The following is a 17,339-nucleotide window of genomic DNA, read 5'->3' as shown; positions in this document are numbered from 1 at the left end:
AAATCAGAGCTACACAGAGGCCCCCACCACATGTTCACCAGCTTCTCTCAGGGTAACACACTAAGGCACACACCAGAGCTCACCCTCTAGAATTATAATGAGAGCTGGCAGAATAAGGGGCCAAATGAGGGGCTCCTCCCTGACCATCTCCATGGTCCATCAGGCCAGTACTGTCCATAAAGCTCCTGGCCTCTTCAGCTTCCTTCATTTACCTACCAGACACGGGCAGGGCAGCAGAGCCCAGCCAAGACTCCAGGGTCAAGAGGGAGCACCAGTATTATGGAGCGCTGTCCCCAGCACTTGCTTCTATTTGCTTGAGCTCTGGGGATTCTTTGTTCTTCCTTTTTACCCCTTCGTTCTCTCCCAGTCCTCTCTTCTCCTTCCTCTCTGATTTCTTAACTCCACTTTTCCCTTCTCAGCCTGCTGCCCTGTCTTGCCTCCCGCCAGGAGCTGCCCAGCATATCAGCTGGCTTCCTCTGTTCCTGACCGCTGCAAAGGGAGATGGCTATGAGTGGGGCAGGACTGAAAGCAGGCAGAGCAAAAGTCCAGAGAGAAGTTACCAGAGGCTCTGAGTTGAGGGGCCTCTAATGTGGAAGCCCCAGGAAGCTAGGCTGCCCCCTCTTCTTCCGGGCCTTTCTCTCACTCTTCCTTCTCAGCCTGCTAGGGACCAGGCTGGAGCGCCTGCACTGCAGCAGCCCCGTGGATACTGTTGGTGTTGTGCAGTGTGCCGAGGGGGCAGGGGGCAATATCCACCTCCAGAGCTCTGGTGAGTCCCTCACAGAAGGCACTACACCACTCCCAGCTCTGCAAGTTTATCCCCCCAATGTCACTTCTTTTGTTCCACTCTCTTTTCAGAAACTTTCCTACTTTCTCTTCCCTGGCCTCTACTCTTTTATCACCTCTGAGCTGCTCCTCAATGTCCCATCAGTCTGGACTACCAGCTGCCTGGAGCTGTTGCTCCCTTCAATCACCTTAGAGACCTTGAAGGGTATCAAGGACTCTGGCTCAGATGAGCAGGATCCAATTCTCCTTTTCAAGCTCTGTGGATGCATTCTCTGACCCTGCCACATGCTCCTGTCCTAAGGAACCCCAGCCAGATCAAAGCAACTCCCAGACAGCTCTTTTTCACCTTTCAGCTTCCCACCTCCCTCCTCACTCTTGCAGTCCACATCCTCACCTCCTGTCCCCTTCCCGTTCACGTCTCTTCTCCTCTCCTTCCCATACTCCCTTCCCCATGACCTTCTGGACTAAGGGGCTCAGAAAATGTCCTATTCTCTTGCACTTGCACTGAGGTTACTGCTCTGGCCTAAAGCAGAAAGACCAGTCAGTGCATTGAGTTACATAGACCAGAGGCTGCCTATCTAGGGCCAGGATGAATCAAGCCCTATGTCTAGCACGGAGTTATCAAAAGAGTCTTCCTGGGTTTGGGATGTAGCTCAGCAGGAGAGAGCTTGCTTAATGTATGCAAAGCCCTGGGTTCCATCCCCAGCACCCTCCTCATGCTTTCCTATATCAATGCCTACAGGTCAGGCTCCCATAAGCCATGGATCCTCCCAGAGCCATGTACCCTCCTTGCCAGAATCTGGAAGACATTTGTGTTGTAAGTAACTGCCCCTTCACCACTTTTGGCAAATAAAAGTCTTGACAGTCTGGACTTGTGGGCACTAACCTCCTTCCCCGACATCCTGATAATAAAATGAATAGAATGCTGCCCAGTGACTCAGTGCTGCTCCTCTCTTTAAACACAAAACTTCTCATTGTGTCATCTCTCAAGAAATGTAGGGAAGGATCCTGCTATTTTTATGATTGAGGACAAGTTATAAGGTGATCCTAGCTCTGTGAGCACTCTCATCTGCCTCCTACACACCTTCCTCTCTTACCAGAGAATTCCCTGGTACGTGGGGCCTGCTCCTTTTCCTCCAGGCAAGGCCATTTTCCTCTTATTTCCCATATGCTCATCAGCTCTCTGTGCCCAGCCCTCCTCAGGAGGCCCCAAAGCAGCTGCCTCTGCCACCATGCCCTGCCTGGCCTCTTAGCCAGGTCCAATCATGCATTTCTGACCCAGAGCCTCTTCCTCATTTCTTGGCACCCGGATTATTGGGGGAGGCTTTGAAGACTAGGCCTGGGCCTGCCCTAGGGAGAGCTCTGCCCATGACTATGTCCCAGTGCCATGCCTCCTGTTGGAAGACCTGGCTTGTGAGTCACTGAACCATAGCTTGGGAGGAAGAGTTATACTGGAAGAGTGTCTTCTTGGTTGCTGATGTGGTTGGTCCCTAACTAGCATTGCCAATGGATCTGGGGCTGGAGTGTTGAAGCAATGATGGACAGCTGGTCACACAATTGTATGTCAGACAGTGAGATGGCATTGGTTCAGTAAATTCCCTCTGATTGGGAGCTAATTGAACTATAGAGTATTACTATGCAAATAATTTTTAAAAAAATCTGGTCCCAGTTTGCTGAAATGAGGCATCCTTAGTTCAGCCTTATTACTGCTACCACTTTGCCCACAGCCCAATGACTTATTGGGCCCAAGTACAAGGTACCAGGCCTTTGCCTGTGACTATAGGTCATGTCCTGTGGGCCTTCCTCCCTTTCCTCCTCTTGGCCTCAGAGGTCTGCACCTAACAGCAGACACTGGTGGGCACACAGAAGACCCACACGTAGAAGACATTGACCTTTATGTCTATAATCCATCAAGAATATATTCAAGCTGTGCAGTGGTAGTACCACAACAGAAAACATGACCAACAGGAGAAAACACCTCAACCCAGAGGTTCAGTGGTAGATAGATAATCCTAGGTGATGTCACTTTTCCCCACCTGGTATGTCTCCTGTGCTATGGAGATTGGTTGGGAGACACTGTTTCCCATTCCTCAGATCTCAGTTCTCACTCTGCCTTCTCCAGATGCACCCAGAGTGAGTGAGCTGTGCCTGCAGCTGTCTCCCCTGCAGGAATCTGAGCTCTGGACACTGGCTTGGCTGGTCAGAAGGTATGAGAAAGCAAGTAGGGAGCCAGAGAATTGGCAGGTCAGGTGAGTATCCTTTACTGCATTCTTTTAAGGAACAGGAAGTGAAGAAGGACTTCTTTCTAGTATATTCATTTTCTTCTTAATATAAGAACTGCAGCCCTAGTTAGCAGTAATGCCAGACCTGAGCACCAAGAGGCAAAACTGCTAGAGATGCAACTGGAGATGCAGGTCTAGGAAGCTGGGAATGGACAATGGGCACCTAGATTAAGGTGTTCCTTCATTAGTCTTGCTAAGAGGACTAGGGAGCAGGACCCCCATTCCACATGGGTTTATAAGAAGCCCCCTTTTCAGAATACAGGCTTTGGGGGAAGTGTAATTAATCTTCTGCACCAGTTACTATGATTGCTACTCTTTGTCTAGAAGCTATCATGTAGCCCGTGAGCAGATCCTGTCACATTTACAATTACACCATCCTGTGTGCCCCCCAAAAATACCCATTTCCCAACTGCCCTCCAAAACAGGTTCCCACCACCCCAACTTCCAATGCTGCTTCTCTATCCCTGACTCTACTCTGCACAACAAGCCCCCACCTTATGTCAATAGGCATATGAGGCTACTGCTCTCCCTTGCCTCATCCTCACTGCCTCCCCAATCTTCTCTTCTCTGGTCACCCCTATTTCCCTTCTGTAGGAGCCATTCCTGCCCTGCCCCATCTCCACTTGGCTAATTCCCCTTGTGGCCCTTCTATTGAACTGTTGTGTTGTCCATTTCCCTGTGACAAGGGCTCTGGTTACAGAGTTATTGATTGGTTTTCATGCAGACAGATGGGCCCTTCCCGGGTTCCCATCGAAATCCCTGGCTGTATGGGCTGATTGTTGCCTCTCTGGGTGTAGGATTGCATTGGAGACCACCCTCCATGCAGTCTCCTTTGCCGGGGCCATGGACGGTAATAAATGGAGGCAGCCTGAGCGATAATAAAAGCAATTGAGTAGGTTACCTGTGCAGACACAAGATTTATGCCTCTTCATATTTGATGTGATTGTTTTATTGAGTTCTCGGAACAGTTGGGACACTATTTATTTACTTATTTAGGGTCTCCCTCTCTCTTTTCTTTTTTGCATCATCCTCCAAAACCCACCTGGGGCTTTTGTTAGGAATAACCCTTCCTGTGTGCCTCTTCTTAAAAGTTGCCAGCTGACATAGAACTCAAGGCGACCAGTCATTGCCCTCAACCAGAGGCGATATTGTAGCCTGAACATCCACAAGCCAGTCAATAGGGAGACAGACAAATACAACTGCTGGCCAAGAAGTCCAGGCTAAAACAACTGAGGAAACAAAATGGGCTTTTCAAGAGTCAACTCCAGCTCAAGTTAAAGAATAGGATGGATAGTCATGCCTGCTTCGCATGTTCTAAGGATAGGAGACCTTAACAGCTGGAGACACCCTCTGGGGTGGGCATGGCTTCTTAGAAACTGCTGAGAATAAACTGTTACTTGCGGCCCCAGTGTGCTAAGCCTAGTGCCCCCAAAGCAGGTTCTCTGTCCTTATTTCTCTCACTCCTCTGTGGACTTTTTTTTTTTTTTAACTCATTGATCCACTCTGGCTTTTTGCCCTGAGTCCAACAGCACTGACCACCAACAGCTATGAGGATATGGAGATAGGGCAGGCAATGCCACCATGCTAAGCCAGAATCAAACATGCAATGTTTTGGAATGTGAGTTTCAGAGAAAGAGAAACAGACCCTAGCCCTGAAGTCATCTTCAACATTTCAGGTCCTGGAATGACTAACTCCCAGCTTACTTGAAAGGACAACTGGTAGACCACTGTCACCCCCACTGCCAGACCTTTGATAAAGACCTGAGAATGACACAGTGGTGTTAGGAGGAATCAGAAAACACCTGAATGACAGACTGGAATTTTTTAACACGTGTGCTGGGGCTATCACCTTGTTGCAGCCAGCGTTGCCACAGCTAGAAGGAATATGCTTATTTTGAACCAAATAAGCTAAGGGAGAGCACCAATGGTTGGTGGGCAGTAAGGAGCAGACTCTGGAAAGGTCCACTCCAAAAAATGTAGGGGTGAGGAGTCACTGGTTCCAAAGAGTGTAGGACAGCCTCAAAAAGTTAGAAAGTGGTGCCCTTATTGTCATTTCACTCCAAGAATGCACCCTCAGGGGATCTCCAGTAACCCTAGACTTCATCTGGAGTTCATGTTATTCTTTCAAAGGAGCTGTATTCCCTGCCCAGAGCAACAGCCAAACCAGAAGACTCTGGCACATAATCAGGGAAATCCTCTCCGCCTAGTCAATTGCTCAGCCATGTAACTTAGTGACTTTTCCCTCCTTTGGTAGCAAGGATCTCCCTCCATTTCTCCCTGCTCCAGGCAATTTCCCATGCCAGGTTTCAATCCAAAGAAACCTGGTTATAAATACCAGCCCTCCACAGCAGTGGCGTACAAGCTGAAGAGCTGGCAATTCTGTGTCAGCGATCAGTAACCCAATATTAAGAATGATTCGGATAAATTCCATGTGTTAAGCGACCCAGTCAACTTGAGGTTTTGGACAGTGTTCTCTGGGAGTACAGAGGCCTCCCTGGCACACTCCTTTGGCCCAAAAAGGCAATTCCAAGAGGATTTGCTGATGGAGAATGGAGATTGGACACTAAGCTTTTATCGCGACAGGATCAGAGAATGCCAAAACCATTTTTAAACACAAAAAGCAATTTAATTTATAGCCATAACAGCATATTTCAAGTGCGGCGACAGCATCTGTTTTGGGGAGGAGAAGGTGAAAAACCTTTGGCTCAGGTGGGTGAGCATGTGTGAACTTCTTTTCTTGCCAATGCTGGCTCCTGCCACCCTTACTCAAAACTGTTTGAAAGGACCTAACACAAGTGGACAACTCTCCAACAATAAATCTCTGAACTTAAAACTCCCCATTTTCCCATGCACTAGTCTCTGCACAGAGGAAAATCTCTATGTTCTTCCTACAGAGACTGAGAATTCTCAGAATTGAGAAAGAGCTAAGTTTTTAAAAAAAAAAAAAGCACCAGTAGAAACATCCTGTCATTATCAAGTGTTAGGGTGAAGCACATCTCAAAAAAACCCTCTCCTTAAGAGCAGAGCACATACCAGAAGGATGCTAAGGATGGGGTATCCTAGCAGCTCCTAGAATTCTTTCCAAAATATGAACTGTGGGAGAATTCTGCCCAAAGCAAAATCAAGAATAACCTGACTGCTTCTTGTTGACAAAAGAAGCCATGAAGCCTAATTTTATACCCAGGGCTTGCCACCGTGCTACCAGTGGCTTCCCCATTCCTTCCTCATATTCCCTCTCCATCTCCAGCAAAATCTAGTTATTTCTCTGCACCCAAGGAAGCCTCTATGCCCCTCTGGTGATAGGGCCCTTTGCTGGGTAGTTTCTGAAGCTGTCAGAGATGTCATGTGAGGCCATGCATCTCACAGATGGCTCGCTTGTCTACTTTTTCCCCCAGTTCTGGTGAGTGTTCCTCAAGGTCTCCAGAGCTTGATTCTCAGGTCACCTGTTGCCTACACTCTATGGCTTTTGAGGATGAAACATCCCACACTTGTGCCTAAGCCAGCTTCCAAAAACATCTTTTGTGTTAGATAGGGCTGCCACCACAACTACTTTGTTGTTCCACTCCTCCATGCCACACAAGGAAACGAATCACCTTAATTATACACATCTTGGGTTCTTCCAAATGCTTGAAAATCCCATCACTGACAACAAGCATTTCTCTGAAATATTACCCAGATGTCACCACCTAGTTCAGCAACGCAGGTCCTCTACTGGGTCACTCTTGGCTCCAGCTGCTCTCGTCCTAAGACCTCAGTTCCAACTCACTGTCAGGGCCAGTAGCCAGCTGAGACAGTCTCAGATGGCTCAGAAAACAATGCTTTGTCCCCTTTTTTTCCCTAACCAGCACTCTTGCCTCAGCCCTCAGCTTCCTTAGCCTCCTCCTGACTTTCAAATGCAAAGGACTTATTCCTCTCCCAAACCACCCAGCCTTTTTCTCCAGCTTCTTTGGAAGGTATCTGAATGTCAAACCATCATATATTCAATACCTGGCTGAGCCAGACCCAGGGAGCTGGAGGGTTTCGGAGGGTGTATAATTAGCTGATCAGTATTATGTTACCCTGTTCATAACTGAATAACCATTTTAATACAGATGGCACACACTGGGATAATTTCTGGGGTCGCCTTGCAGTACGTTACAGCACGAGTGTGGCAGAGGGAATCTTCTTTAGCCAAGGTACATTCTACCAGCTAATTCTACCTGCTGTTTTCAGGATGATTTGGGATAATTCCATATCATTTGCAAAATATTTTAATAAAAACCCTGTGATTGGTGATGCCAGTTTCAGAAAAAGGCACCATCTGAATTATTAGTCGCCTTGATAGTGAGCCTTTAAAAGAGTGCAAAGAATAATGGGGTGTGGAATTCTTAGCCCTCTTCTCTTTTGGGGAGAACCTTAAAATGGAGGTCCAAGGCTATCTGAAACTTACTTCTGATTGGTGAATGACTTGTGCAGGATCTCTGTGTATAACTGTCAGGTTGTACAGTTGCACAACGGTGAAGCTGTCCTGGGGTTCCTAAGCCCAACTGCTGCTTGTGTGTTCTGCAGCCACCCAAGAAAGGCATGCTGACATACTGGCTGTGATATATATGCATGCAGCATGCCCATGTATTCTCCCAGAGAACACACTGAAGGAGTTTGGGAATTAGAGTTCTAACTATCTTACATGTTAAGCTTACTCTGGCTTGTGTCATCCCTACTCTTGAACCTGTCATCAGTGCAAAGACTTCATCCTGGAGATATGTACCCTAGGTGGTTGGGGCATCTCCAAAGCTTCAGTCTCAAGGTCTGATTTCTCCCTCCCTGCGTGGCATCCTACTCCTTGTCCAGATCCTCAATCCTGCCAATAACTGTCTGGTGGTTGGCATTTGCTCTGCAGACCTGGATGCCAGTACTTCTAGGCCGGAAATTTGTGCAGAGCTTGCTAGCAAAACCTGGGCTCTTGGGAGGCAAGCTTTGTGGGGGTTGGCTAAGAGGGCAGGGGAGCCAGGACTGGTGGCTGCCCCTGGGGAAGAGCGCATGCCTTTAGAAAGGGAAGTCTGTTTGAAGGCAATGAATAGACACTGGTCATTTTAAAGGCTTTGCTATGGGCTGTGATTGTCTCTAGATCCCGAGGCGCATAATCTTGGAGTCTTAATTACCACAAACACTTGGATTCATTTCCAGGACGCCGGCAGGAGAAGCCTGGCAGGGAATACCCAGCTCTGAACTGGAGACAACCCTGTCTGTTTGTCTATCTCTCTGTCTCCCAAGAATCCTCTCCCTACTCAAAGGACTTCAAGCTGGGAGCTGGAAGACAGGTTGGAGGCTGGACAGACAGCAGAGACCTGGTTCAGGGAGACACCCCAGAAGGCGAAAACTGGGAACTGGAGTCCCATCTGCAGACCAGGGAGCTTGCTCACCTGTTGATGGAAGAGACGCTGGGCACTGTGTCGTTGTCGCAGATGCCCTCAGCCAGGAGCCGGTCTCGGATCTCCCAGGCGAACATAGTCGGGTTCTGTCGCTTGTATTCAGCAATCTTGTCCACCACTTTGGGCGTTGCCACCTTGGGCTTGGAACCACCGATCACACCAGGCTTGATGCTGCCAGTCTCGTAGTACCTGCGCCGGGAAGGCCGGCGGGGTCAGCAAGAAGCAGGGTGGTAGCAGGGGCAGGGGGGCTGCAGGCTCTGAAGCCGCTGAGCCACTCTCCCGCCTGAGGCAGCAGCTTGGAGGGAAATGGACCACTGTGGCTGAGTGGAGACTTCCAGAGGAAACTTGGCTAATGTGAGAAATGCTGCAGAGGCAGAGGACTAAGGAATGCTCTCTCCTAGGAGACAGCCACACCAGGGGTGCATATTGGTCAGAATAAGCACGGGGGAGTGAAAGCTCAGCTTTTCACTTGGGAAGAGCAAGCCAGGAGAGGCCTCAGGTAAAGCCAGGGCTGAGGCACCACCTCCAGCCCTTTCCTACTGAGCACAATGCCCTATGGGAACCAGGACCCTCCTGACTCCCGAATGCTGTCTTTTCTCCTCTTGGGGACCCATTTTGCTCCCCACCCCATTCCTCCAACATCTTTCACATAAACTGGCTGGGAAAAGTGTCCCTCCCTTTCTGAAGCCACAAATGGAGCTTCCTCCCCTTGGAGGTTCCTGAAGTAGGGCAGGCACTGGGTTGACCCTGCTCCACTCTTCCTCCTAGGGCTGTGCCACCACTTGATTTCCCTTTCCAAATGAAACAGCTCTTTAGATCCCTTCTAGCTGGGGGTCTCCCTCTCCTGCTTGGCATCCTCCACTTTTAACCAAGTCCTAGGGCCAGGGAAGGAGGAGGTCGTCTCCAGGGATAGCTCCGGCCCTCACCTGCCCAGGATTTTGCTGACACAGCCGTGGCTGACCCGCAGCTGCCGGGAGATGTCACAAGGCCGCACACCCTGGTGGGCCAGCTCCACGATGCGCTGCCTCACCACGTCGGGTAGGGGCCGGCCGTTCACAAACACCCCCCCGAGCTGGTTCACACCCCCGTGCCCTGCTGGGGAGAGACAAGAAAAAAACACAACACCCCACACACAGCAGGGACCAACCATTAGTCAGGGTCCGCGGCCCCAGACTTGCTAAAGGAGCAGGTAGGTCTGTGGGGCATATTCCTGAACTCGAGAAGGAAGGGGCGGGGGGACTGACCACAATGCGGAGGATTAGGGGTTGGAACTCCAGGGGCCCTAGAGAGGAAAGCGCAGACGTTGGACAGAGGGCTGGGCAGAACGCGACTCTCAGACCAGGTCTATGCGAAGGAGAAAGTGAGGGAAGGAATGGAGAAGTCAGGAGAGAAAAAAGAATGGGAAGGAGGAGAAATAAGGTAAAAGGGATTAATGCCAGTTGGGAACAAATACAGGACAGTGAGGAGATGAAGTGCCTGGTAAGACGGAACTAGCTGGAGAGGGATCCCGCCTGCGCCGCATGCAAGGGGCAGATTCAGTGCGTTCGAGGGCTTGGAAGCGGATGGGAGGTCCGGGTCCGCTTAACTCTGCTCAGCCGAACCCCAAGCATAGAGAGGGACACACAGACACACAGACACACACACACACACACACACACACACACACACACCTTTGCTCTCTACCTCTTCCTTTGTATTTATTTTTAATCGGGATTGCACTACCTCTTTCCCTGTGCTTTTTGTTTGGTGTGTTTTTGGCAGGGAGTTTTTCTTCCCTTTATGTTTTCTATCTTTAGATATTTGGGAAAAAATCTACCTTCTCATCTCCCCAGTGTCTAAAGTGGAACGAAAACCAGCTGAAGAAAGGAGAGTGGAAGAGACAGGGGTCGGGCATCTGATGCTGTCAAAGACAAGATGATGGCCTGAGAGCTGCCTGAGAGCTGCGCGGTTCCCCGCTGCAGCCGAGAACACAGGCTGTTTGGGTTCGCCTGTCAGTGGCTAACTGCTTGGGGCTTGGTGCAAACCATTTCACCCAGGTCTTACAACACAGGCTGTCCTATCGGCTGAGGACTCACCCGGCACCCTTTATAGCCAGCCCAAGCCAGTACCAGTCCCTCTGACCTCTTAGAGCCCAGCCGCCCAGAGAGCCCAGGGAACCCAGCAACAAGAGCGTTTGCTCTTCTGGCCAAAAGGAGGATTCTGGGTTTCCAGTCCTACTAGCTGGGTTTCCAATACAAGAGGCAAGGTGGTCACCGGGTGCCAGACTTGAGGGTTCTGCCCGGTGCCCCATTCTCCCTGGCCTACCGCAGACTAGAAATCCTGCACCCAGAGCGATCAACCTGCAGCGGCATTTAGCAAGCAATCCAAGCTCAGAGACTTGTAGCAGCTTAGGCCAGAATGGGCCAGCAACCTGCAACCCCTGCCATGCTGGCCTCAAGCGAGTTCGGAAAAAGCGGGGGGGCATCTTGTGCCCCCTTCGCTTTTTCTCCCGTCCCCTTCTGGGGAAACCAAAAGAAATCGGGTGAAATACCTGGGAAGAGGCCTCTGATTAGGTGGCTCTTGGGAGGCCAGAACCTCTTATTTTGCCCCCATCCCTGTATCTCCCTATCTCTAGTCCCACTCCTCACCCCTCCCCTCCTTCCAAACCCCAACCATCAATAATTTAGGCCCCGGGAGAACTCGCGTTACCAGCATGAAAAGGCGGCAGCTGCGGGCAGATTAAAGATGAATAATTCAGCCTCCCCGGGCTCCGGGCCTGGCCCCTCAGCCCCAATTTAAAGGGTGGAGATGGGAAGGGGGCACGGCAGAAGTCCGGGCCGGTGGTCGACCGGAGGCCTGAGGTCTGCCGGGCTGGCGCTGAGTCAGGCCTGGAATGCGCCACTGCCGGCGGTGCCGACCCGGACTGTAGCTGCTGGCCCGCGAGTCAGCCAGCCCGCCGGCTGCGCGGCAACTCTCTCCTTTCTTCTGACCACCTTCTGCTGTCCTTGCTCCCTTTTGGGTTTCAAAGTGGCTATCAGTGCGCGGCCCAGGCGCAATCTTCCAGAGAAGAGAGCCAAAGCAGTGGCAGCCGGCTGCGAGACAGGCGGGCTGGGTGAAGACGGCGTGAGGACCTAATTCCACTCCCGAAAAGGAGCAAGGCTTTCCGGCCCGGCTTGCAGCGAAAAGCAACTGCCTGAAACCCTCGGCTTGGGTTTCCTGTACTCAGAAATTATTTAGGGAAATATATTTTATCCCAGGAGTAGTTTTTAAAGACCCCCCCCCCAAAGCTAAATATATGCCTAGAGAAACACAGCTCTTTCTTCTTGGCTTTCTTGTCTTAAGCACAGAGATAAGCCAGGTCTAAAAAGTTTCCTTGTGAAAAGTTGCAAATTATCTTAATTATTAATTTACAGATGGGGAGGGGTTTTCTACTTAGAATCTTATTTATCTTTTTATTTTAAATGTCTGCTTAAATATCTCATGGTTTTCCAAGCTAAAAAACATAATATGAATTAGATAAATTTAAATTTCATTAAAACAATTCTTTTTCCTGTTTCTTTTCTCCTTTTCTCTTTTTTTTTCTGTATCATCCTTTCAATTTTCTGTCTTTGATTTCCTTTCCCTTGTTTTGACTTCTCTTTCATTTTCCCCCAGTTTTGGGGATTTGCCTTCCTTTTGTTCTTTCCCCCTCATTTTTCCTTCTTTGCTGACCCCCTACCCAGGACACTGACTGCAAGATCCTTAACAGGGAGTGGGAGGCAGGCAAGAAGGCTTCAGAACTGAGCAGAGCTGCACTCTGCCCAGGGGCCAGCTTGGAAGGCTGCCCTGCTTGCTCTCTTCTTGACTTCGATTTCTCCTCTAACCCCTTTTTGTTTTAGAACATCTCCCAGGGCAGAGGTAGGGAAAGACAATGCCACGTCCTGCCAACCTTGGATTCTCAACTCAAAGGGAAAGGAGATGGAAGGGAAATGGGAAAGAGAGAGGAAGGAAATATTTCAAATCAGCCCAGGAGAAGCTTTGACTAGGCTGGAAGGGCCAAAAAGATGCTGAAAGCGGAGGGTCAGAAGGGGGCACCCCACCCCCACTCTCTTCTGACCAACTGTCCTAACACTCAGGTTGTCCAAGCTAGAAGTCTCCTCCCTGACACCCACAACTCCAAGTCTGAGAAAGGTAGAGATGAGGGAGCGGGGAGAAGAAGACAAACTGAGAGAGGGTGACAGAGTGAGAGAAAACAGAGAGGGAGAAAAACCACAACACCCTAAAAACTGCCTGTCAATTAGTCCTCCAGTCTAGGGCAAGAGGCTGACTAGGGAGCTGGAACCCCCGCCTAGGGCTGTGGGTCCCACGACCTAAGAAGGAGCAGGTGGAAGGAGCAAAAGCAGGTGATGAGTACCAGGGAAGGTAGGAAGGCAGGCAGAGGAATAAGCGTGGGTTACAGAAGGAAGAAGGGAGAGAAGCTAAAGGCGTTAGAAACACCGGGCAAAGGAAAAGAGGTAGAACGAAAAGAGAGAACGGGAAAAGCCAGTGTGGCCTCCGAGATGGGACCTGAGTGCAGGGGCCGGGCTGCGTTGGGATTAGACAGGGTTGGAACCCGAGCAGAAGCCGGGCGCCGGTACTCACGGTGCATCGCGGAGAAGGGGTCTGCTTTGCAGTGCATATCCATGGGGAGGCAGAGGAGCGGGAGCAGCGCGGCCGCCGCCGCCGTGTCGCCTCGCAAACTCAACTTCAGGACTTGAGGAGAAAAGGGAGGGACGGTGAAGGAGGGAGGGTGAGCGGGCGCCCGGCAGCTGTGGGGCGCGCGGGGGCGGGGGCCGCTGCGCTGAGCTCCCCGCCGGGACTCCTCAGGGCCAGCGGGGGCTTGCAACCGCAGTGGCCGCAACTTCCCACCGTCGGGGCGCGGGACTGGACGATCAGCAGAGCGGCCCCGGGGAAATGGGCCGGGCCAGGGGGCACCGGGGGCGCATTGCTCGCGCAGCAGCTGCTGCCAGGTCTGAGGCCGGGCCGGGGAGGCGGTTAGCTCAGCTCCCCTGGAACCCGGTCATCCGCGAGGCGTTGGTCGGAGAGGGCGTGGGGCGGGGGGCGGCCCGAGGGCGCCGGGATGGGAGCTGGGTTGCTCCAAGTGCCGGCGAGTTGGCGAAGTTGGCAGAGAAGTAGCAATCCCCGGGATGTCCGAGCGGGCGCCCGCGGGAGGGGAGCGCGCGAGCGGGCCCCCGCCCCCGGAATAGGCAAGCGCACGCCGCCGCGGCCGAAGGGCCGGGAGGGAGGGAGGGAGGTAAGCGGCGCCGGCAGCGCTGGGCTGGCCCCAGGTGGGTTGCGGCTTCGAGAAGACTCGGCCGGAGACTGGAGCCTCGGCTCCCGGTGTGTGTCTCTCTAAAAGCTGCAAAGCCCCCTCCAGACCCCCTCCCCCTCCCCGCGCCGGGAGATGGATGACTTGTCAGACAAAGGCAATAGATTCCACCACTCTGTGATTCGCCAGCGCCAGAGCCCCGAGCTTCGGCGAGGAGGGCCCCGCGCCTGTCACTCCGGTGCCGGCGAGGGGAGGGTAGGGGAGGGGGAAACGGGGGGGAGGGAGGGAACCGCGGGCGAAGGAAGAGGGAGGGAGGGGAGCGAACCAGGGGGAGGAGGAATGGGAGCCCAGGATTAAAACTACACTGAGAAACGAAACTCGCTGATAAGGTAAACGTTAGATAAGGATAAAGAGCGGCCAGTCTAATGAATATTCAGGCAACCACAGAGGACGGCGGAGCGCGCCGCACTCAGAAGCCGGGCTTTCAGTCCCAATTCGCCCAGCCTTGCCATCCACCACCGGCCAGTGCCCGCATAAGCCACGCGGCCCGGGTCGGTCCTTGTCCCTAGCACTAACCCCACTACCCTCAGCTCTGAGTTCCCTTCCGTTCCGTCCTGACTCTTCCTTCCTCTTTCTCTGGTCCTTCCCTTTCCTTTTCCCTCCAGAGGTACCTTGCCATTCACGCACCATCACCATTCTCATTCTGGGGCAAAGTGCCCAGCAGTTTGTCCTCTCCTGTCCCACACGCAGTTGCGGACACTGCCTCCCGCATCCCCTCGCCCACCCGGATCTGGGCAGTACAGAACACTTGCTTTAGAATCGAGCTGGAGACCTCCGGCCCGAACCCACCTGCCTTGGTGGGACCCAACGGATGATAGAAAAGCCCGGGGACCTGGCTCCTGGACCCTCGGTAACCGGGAGGAGATTGGGTAGAAACACTGCGGAGTGTCTGTTCGCTGGCGGCAGAGGATGCGGGAGACCAAAGCTCTCTCTCCCCGGCTGGGGAGAAGAGGCGACTGCTAACGCGGCGGAGCGCCGCCCGCTGCCAGCTCTGCGGATCCGAGCGAGCGCAGGAGGCGCAGCACGCCGGCCCTGGCCCCACTTCTACCGGAGTCGCTGGCCCGGACTCCGCAGCCTTCGCCAGCACTCGCTCCCTTGCTCGCTGGGGTCCGCTCTCACGCACTAGGCAGGAGAAGCCCTTTGTCTCCTAACTGGTTAAGTACAGAATATCCGGGAGATCTTTATGAAATATTTTCCCTCGTCTCATAAATCATCTTGGCACTTCAGCTGATGTTTTAACTCTCTCTCCCTCCTTCACTCCCTCCCCCCGCTTCCCTGGGTCTGCGAAAGGGCGGCTCCACGAAGACCGCGCTGTGCTGCGATCTCGCCGCCTGGACTTAAGGTTCCTCCGGCCGGTCTGCAGCCTCGGGTGCTTGGGGGAAGGGCCGAAGACTCGTGCCCCAGTCCCTTTGGCTGAAGCCTGGGCGGCAGATAGTATCCGGGTCCGCACCTGCCTGACTCAGCCCAACTTAGCCTGACTCCAGCTGGACCTCTGGAACTCTGGTTTTCAGGACGCCCTTACTCCTCTGGTGGGTCTCAGGCCAAGCTCTGCCGCATGAGGTTCTGAGACTCTCACTCCTTAGAGGCCTGGGTCTGCTGGGATCCTGGTATTTGCCCTCCCTCCTGGATTGTTCTGAGACCAATTCGCTTAATCCATCTGCGGAGTAACTTCTAGAAGATAAAAAAAAAAAAAAAAGAAATCTTCTCCATCTGCTCCCCCCAGCCCCTGCCCCCACTTCCCTTGGGCGGCGAAGCAGGTTCCCTTGGGCAGGAGGTTGAAGGCGCAGGGTCCAGCCCCGAAGGTCAGTCTCTTCTTCTCAAGGCCTGCAGATGGCGCTCCCGGGTTTCCTTTGGCCTCAGAACCCCACGAACACGCACTAACTCCGTGTGGATAGCGAAAAAGAAAAACAGCTAAACCAAACAGCTCCCAGACCAGGAGCAAGAGACTCTCAGGTGGTATTAGCTGATACAGACTTGAACTTCTTTCAGGGAGGTAATTACCCCAGAATTGGAGGTGGGGAGGATTGAAGAAGGGTCCTTATTGAGAAGGGCTCAGAACTAAAGGAGCTCTTGTCCCAAGTCTCCATATATTGGTTATCACAGGAGTTAAGTCTTGAGAAGTCTGAACTATTGGAAGAACAAGACTATGGGTAGACTCCCCCTTTCCACACAGATTCAGATTTTTTTAGAACCCAATAGGTACCTCAATGTTACACATACTATAAAGTGTGGGTGTAGATAACAGGCATTTTTCATATATTGGGAGAGAGGGATTTTCATATTTTGTGAAAATCCACAAAGTGTGCTGGAAGTTGTACTCATACGTCTGTCCTCTCAGGAAGGAAGACCTTTCCATGATAGTCCAAGTCCCAAATAGCCTCTGAGAGCCTTGGTATATCCCCTGCTTCCTGGACACTCTTCCCAGCACCGCACTAGCCAGACACTCACCCTATTGCAGGACCAGTCCCTGGCAGCTTCATCCTTAGCTCCAGCCCATTTCTGGGCTAGAAAGTCAAAGAGCAATGATCCCTGGTGATTTAGAAGCCCTGTTAGCCAAGGCTCTGCTTTCTCCTAGGCCTCCAGGGTTGGCCTGCAGATTCCTCTCCAGTCACTGGCCTCTCCCTCTAACTCCCCCTTTCCTGTTCTTCTTTTTCTTCTTCTATAGAGGCTAGTAGAGGGGAAAAAGTAAGAAAAGAAAAAAGGAAGAAGAGGAAAGAGGGAAAGAAAGAAAACAACCCAACCCCAAACACAACTTGGGCTCAGACCTGTCAGGGTTGGTTGCTTTTCCCGTCTGCCTCTAAATGAACCTTTTCTCTCTGGTGTTTTCAAAGCGGCCCTTCCACCCCCCAACCTAGGGGCATTTACACTTCAAACAAGGCGCCCGCCTCCCTGCGGAAATTTAAAGGCAAATAAACTTTTGGGGAGTTGCTCTGATACCCATCTCGGGATTTGCTTCATTAGCCGCCTCTGTGCATCTGATCTGCCCAATAAATCTTCCTTGTGGATCTCGGCTCCTTCGCCTTCTCCGCTCCCTTTCCTGCCAGGCTTGCCTGACGCTTGGCGGCCCCCACTCTTGCCTCCTCCCTCTCAGCCAATCTAGGGTCAGCCTGGTTCTGTGGCAGGGCCTCGCCTGCTCTGCTTGGGTGCAGGTGTCCCAGAGGCGCTGGTCCGGGATATGCATCCCACCTCTAGTGTACCTAAGCCAAGCGTGACTCACCCGCCCCAAGCTCTAAAACATGTTTCTGAGTAGACTGCAGAATAGTGAAGTGCCGGTGTAGACCCCTCGGCTGTTCCCACTCGCACCGGCTCCTTTCCGTTTACTGGTTTCCCATTCCCAGGCCCAAAGCTTTCTGCCTGGGCGAGAAAAGGCAGAGGCATTGGCTGCCTTCCTCTGCCGGCAGGGCGCTGACCCGGGACCCAGGAGCCCGGCCTCAAGCAGTTCAGGAAGGCTGCTGGGCCGCGGGGGGCTTGGCGGGGGCCTTGGACTGCAGCGGGAGCAACCCAGCCGCGCCCCTCCCCCGTGGCTTGGCCTGCCTT

General features: G+C 52.4%; 1 protein-coding gene across 10 annotated transcripts in view; it reads right to left on the bottom strand.

Moving 5' to 3' along the window:
- Pax2 (paired box 2) overlaps nt 1-13,181 on the bottom strand; it is a 78,088-nt gene extending 64,907 nt beyond the window's left edge. For 5 of the 10 annotated variants that reach the window (XM_076834377.1, XM_076834380.1, XM_076834378.1 and 2 more), the window contains exons 1-3: nt 13,076-13,118; nt 9,403-9,571; nt 8,468-8,665 (exon numbers count right to left, since the gene is read on the bottom strand). In XM_076834377.1, the coding sequence (XP_076690492.1) occupies nt 8,468-8,665; nt 9,403-9,571; nt 13,076-13,118 (410 nt within the window). Of the gene's footprint in view, nt 1-8,467; nt 8,666-9,402; nt 9,572-13,075 lie in introns of all 10 variants that reach the window. The other 5 variants (XM_076834381.1, XM_076834384.1, XM_076834379.1 and 2 more) reach the window with 3 other exon arrangements.
- Between the last annotated feature and the right edge of the window lie 4,158 nt (nt 13,182-17,339).

Source organism: Callospermophilus lateralis, chromosome 15 (assembly GCF_048772815.1).
Source record: "Callospermophilus lateralis isolate mCalLat2 chromosome 15, mCalLat2.hap1, whole genome shotgun sequence".
NCBI classification, from domain to species: domain Eukaryota; kingdom Metazoa; phylum Chordata; class Mammalia; order Rodentia; family Sciuridae; genus Callospermophilus; species Callospermophilus lateralis.
This window is presented reverse-complemented; position numbering and strand designations above follow the sequence as displayed.